The sequence below is a fragment of the Vicugna pacos genome, chromosome 12 (assembly GCF_048564905.1).
Source record: "Vicugna pacos chromosome 12, VicPac4, whole genome shotgun sequence".
NCBI classification, from domain to species: Eukaryota; Metazoa; Chordata; class Mammalia; order Artiodactyla; family Camelidae; genus Vicugna; species Vicugna pacos.
In genome coordinates this window covers 1,102,713-1,107,307 of record NC_132998.1, presented here as the reverse complement: position 1 = coordinate 1,107,307, position 4,595 = coordinate 1,102,713, and the positions used below count along the sequence as shown (strand labels likewise).

General features: G+C 48.7%; 1 protein-coding gene across 1 annotated transcript; it reads left to right on the top strand.

Annotated features, from left to right (window-relative positions):
- The first annotated feature begins 215 nt into the window (after positions 1-215).
- On the top strand, positions 216-2,933 carry LOC102525269 (lens fiber major intrinsic protein). The gene is made up of 4 exons (XM_006218590.3): positions 216-617; positions 1,098-1,262; positions 1,684-1,764; positions 2,748-2,933. Exons 1-4 carry the CDS (start codon positions 258-260, stop codon positions 2,931-2,933), a joined length of 792 nt encoding a protein of 263 aa, XP_006218652.1. The 5' UTR covers positions 216-257.
- Positions 2,934-4,595: the final 1,662 nt, after the last annotated feature.

Sequence of the window (4,595 nt, the reverse complement as noted above, 5' to 3'; positions counted from 1 at the left end):
CTTCCAGTCCTCACCCTACCCACACCCTCACACCCATGGCTCTGCTCATCTCCCAGTGGAGGAGGGAGGGGAAAATGCAGCAGCTTTATCCGATGCATGAGGGTGGGCCCAGCCCTCTGCAGCTGTGAAGGGGTTAAGAGGCTGGGCCAGCCACCTCAGCCTGCCCCTCCCAGGGATTAAGAGTCCTCTATAAAGGGGACTGTCCATCCAGGCCAGGGGGATATTAGGGACCCAGGCATTGTACCATCCCCCCTGCCATGTGGGAACTGCGGTCAGCCTCCTTCTGGAGGGCAATATTTGCTGAATTCTTTGCTACCCTCTTCTATGTCTTCTTCGGGCTGGGGGCCTCACTGCGTTGGACCCCTGGACCCCTGCATGTCTTACAGGTGGCTCTGGCCTTCGGCCTGGCCCTGGCTACGCTGGTGCAAGCTGTGGGCCACATCAGTGGAGCTCATGTCAATCCTGCAGTCACTTTCGCCTTCCTTGTGGGCTCTCAGATGTCCCTGCTCCGTGCCATCTGCTATATGGTAGCCCAACTCCTGGGAGCCGTGGCTGGGGCCGCCGTGCTGTACAGTGTCACCCCACCTGCCGTCCGAGGAAACCTAGCACTTAACACGGTAATGGTTGGCAGAGTGGGGCTGGGGGAACCTGGTGCCCTGACTTCCTGCCTGGTGCAGGTGGATCAGTTCCCCAGGGGTCTGGGACATTTTGTGTGTGTGTGCGTATGTGTGTTTCAGGGTGGGGAGGATCAACAGGTGGCTTGGAGGGGTAAGGCAGGCATAGAGCTTTGGACTAAAAATCTAGAAACCTGGGTTCGGGCTCCAGCTTTTCTTTCAACTCCTTGCTGGTTCTTGAGGAAATTTATTTTATCTTATGGGACCTCAGTTTCTTTATCCACGTAAGTGGGTGCAATTATTTCTACTGTGAAGTATCATTAGGAGAAACTAAGGAACAAATACAGTTACTGTGAAGGAGGTTGTGTTGTCCTTCGTCTCCAGGGAGCTGATGCCATAAGGGGGTTCCTGCCTGGGATGCACTGAGGAGGTAAGGCTGTGGCAGCCCTCATGAGCTGCCTCCCTTCTTCTTCCTTTGCCCAGTTGCACCCTGGGGTGAGTGTGGGCCAGGCCACCATAGTGGAGATCTTCCTGACGCTCCAGTTCGTGCTCTGCATCTTTGCCACATACGACGAGAGGCGGAATGGCCGCCTGGGCTCTGTGGCCTTGGCCGTCGGCTTCTCCCTCACCCTGGGGCACCTCTTTGGGGTAAGCAGGAGAGGGGAGCAACTTCTCCAGGGCCTCCAAACATTTGCTGACTTCTAAGCATTCTTCCTGCCCACGTCACTGTCAAACATGAACATTATCCACCTCCCTTGGTATCAGTCAGCACAGAGGAATCAACCCTGCTCTCTTTTCCTCTCTTGTGATGGCTATATCTAGTTCTTCCTGATCCCAAGGTGGAAAGGCATGTAACATGGGTAGATGCGGGCTTTGCCTAGGGATTCACATCAGTGCCTAGGGAGCATCAGTGACTTCCCTCCATCATGGGACTTCCATATGGGTTGTCCTTCCCTACTTGCTGCTGGCTGGAGGCAAGGTACCAACTCTCAGGGGCACGTGGGTTGTGGGAGAGAAGCTGGGGAGGAGTGGAGGGGAAGTGTCTCAGCTACAACTGTGTCTTTTGCAGATGTATTACACTGGTGCAGGCATGAACCCTGCCCGTTCCTTTGCTCCTGCCATTCTCACCAGGAACTTCACCAACCACTGGGTGAGTGAGAGGAGAAGGGCAAGATCCTGAAGCCCTTCTGGAGGGGTGTGGACTGCAGGTTCCAAGTCTGGTTCCTGCTCTCCATCTGGATGTGTTGACTGCTTGGCCAGCACTCAGCTAAGGGGGCTGTCAGAGTTTGCACGCCTGTGTGAGCAGGATTCATCATTTTTCTAGAAAGATGGGCTCTTGCTCATAAGGTTCCTTCACTGGTTAGTCAGAGATTTTTACTAAGTATCCACTGGCTTCCAAAACTAGGAGGTATGAGGAAAGACTACTGAACAGGAAGACAAAAACTTCTACTCTCAGGCATCAGAGTGTGTATGAGCACAAATGGTGGGGAGAGGGGGAAACAGGCAGTTGTTATTTAATGGCTATAGAGTTTCAGTTTTGCAAGATGAAAAGTTCTAGAGATGGGCTGCACAACAACATAAATAGACTTAACACTCCTCAGTGTACACTTAGAAATGGTAAAGATGGTAAATTTTATGTTATGTATATTTTACCACAATTTAAAAGAATTTTTGAAATTAACACAACACTGTAAATCAACTATATTTCAATTTAAAAAATTAAATTTAAAAAAAATAAATTTTCGGGGGGTGGGAGATAGAGCTCAGTGGCAGAGTGCATGCTTAGCTTGCATGAGGTCCTGGGTTCAATCCCCAGTAACCCCATTAATGAAAAGGGGAGGGGAAATAAATTTTCAAAGCAATGTGTAAACTAGTGCAAACTAATAACAATAAATAGAATATACATGTGCTAAGAAGGTGTGGGATAAAGGAATGATTTAATGAGTCAAAAGAAATGGTGAGTTCTGAAGTATAGGCAGTGGAGCTGTCTAGAGTTTTAAAACAAACAAACACTGATTTTGGCTTAAATGTGCCAAGCGCAGGATGTCTGTTTTTCAACAGTGGGGTTGGAAAAAGAGCAGCCTTGCTCTTGAGCCCCTCCCCAAACCTGATTATTCCTTCCTCTTCCTGCAGGTGTACTGGGTGGGCCCCATCATTGGAGGAGGCCTGGGCAGTCTCCTTTATGACTTTCTCCTCTTCCCCCGGCTCAAGAGCGTTTCTGAGAGACTGTCTATTCTCAAGGGTGCCAGGCCCAGTGAATCCAATGGACAACCAGAGGCCACAGCGGAACCTGTTGAACTGAAGACCCAAGCTCTGTAAAAGCTCCAGTGGGATAGAGGGAGTAGGAAGCTTCTGGGTTTACATGGAGGGGCTGAGCCAGCCCCTGGATGAAGAGACTGTGGGGAGGGGCATGTACTTCTTTATTTTTAAATTTACGTTTTGTTTTTTTTTTTTTTGGCCTTTTGCCGTGTGAAATCTTTCAAGTTGCATTCATGAGCTGGTTGGTGCAAACTTCCCTTCCTCCCCCTCCCACCCTTCTTTGCTGATGTGTGTGAAGATTGTGATTGTGCGTATGAATGTGTGAATGTGGCTGTGTCTGAGTTTTGGGGCATGGCATGAGAGGTAGGGAAGTGAAAAGAGGCGTTACCCTATACCTTCCCCTCCCAACCCAGTGTGGTAAGTTCAGGGCACCAAGACCTTGTTTCTGGCCTCTGCCCTGCTGCCAGTCAGGTGTATGGCTCTGAGTTTCAGACAGGGCAGGGGAGCAGTAGTTACTCCTCAGAGGAGGCAAGGCATTCCAAGGGTTGGGAGAAGCAGTTGGGTGTCAGGGAGGAAATGGAGGCATTAGCCCAGATCAGGATGCAATTGTACCAAAAAGTTTTGGAGAAGTTAACAGGAGAGTGTAGCCTACTTATCTCAGGGATGCTTGCCCCAGGGACTTGGGTGGGGAAGTAGCTCTGAGAAAAATGAACACTGGAGTTTGAACTGTTCTGTAAATCCACATCAACCTGTCTACATTCACTGGCTGGGTTTTGTGTTCATTCTGGCAGGATGGATCTCTTTGGAGACTCTGGGCCATTAGCTCCCAACCTAAATAAAGGGTGGGTGAGCCTAGAATCTACAAAAATTAAGTAGCTTAACTATTCTGCCCAACAGCCACCCAGTGCAGCCTCTAGGCAGACAGTACTTGAGCCCAGAAGAGCTCCCTAAGGCCAAAACAGGAAATCTGATGCCTGGAGCAAATGCAGAAATGACGATGGGGACACAGGAGGGAGAGGATTTGAGGCTCAGAGTTTTAATTTAGATCAGACCCAAAACACTCTTCCAATGGCCTCTTTCTGCTTTTATCATTATTTCTTCGGTCTTCTTTATTTTCCTTTTTGTTGTCTGTCTTTTCACTTTTCTCTGTCTTTTCAACTTTAGCAAACCTCTTCTAACTCTCCACCTGTCCCAGAAATTGATTCTTTCTATTCAAATGCCTAATAATTTTCGAGATATTCGTTTGATCCCTATCTTCTTTTGTTGTTGGCAAAATACACTCATCTCAGCAGAGGTCAGAGAAGACCTTGAACAGACCAATGAATACTTACTGTTGATCTCTTCGTTTTAGGAGCCTTCTGCATACTTCGCAAGCTTTAAACCTATACCTATAGTAAGAAAGACACCCCAGCCCCGCAAAAGACCACTTCTCCGCGTAGCTCAACTCCACTTCCTCACAAATAAAGCCTAACTTTTCTAACTATCCTTGTAAGACTTTGGAATAATCCACTTGTTTAGGAGATGGGGACGAGTGTCTGTAAGTTCACCTCTAATCGGACTTAGATCCCTATTATCTTAAGTCAGCACGAAATTCATAGCGCTGTGATTTTTGGCTCATGTAAGGGATTCGACTCAAATACTTCCGTACTCGCTTCCCTTTTCCTTACTTCCTCACCGACACCCCTCCACGCTCGGGGTCACATGGACCAGCCCGATCGCCCC

Coding starts and splice junctions, on each gene's coding strand:
- LOC102525269 (XM_006218590.3), top strand. CDS start 258: ATGTGGGAACTGCGGTCAGCCTCCTTCTGGAGGGCAATATTTGCTGAA. Junction 618..1,097: donor GAAACCTAGCACTTAACACG/GTAATGGTTGGC, acceptor TCCTTTGCCCAG/TTGCACCCTGGGGTGAGTGT. Junction 1,263..1,683: donor CCCTGGGGCACCTCTTTGGG/GTAAGCAGGAGA, acceptor TGTCTTTTGCAG/ATGTATTACACTGGTGCAGG.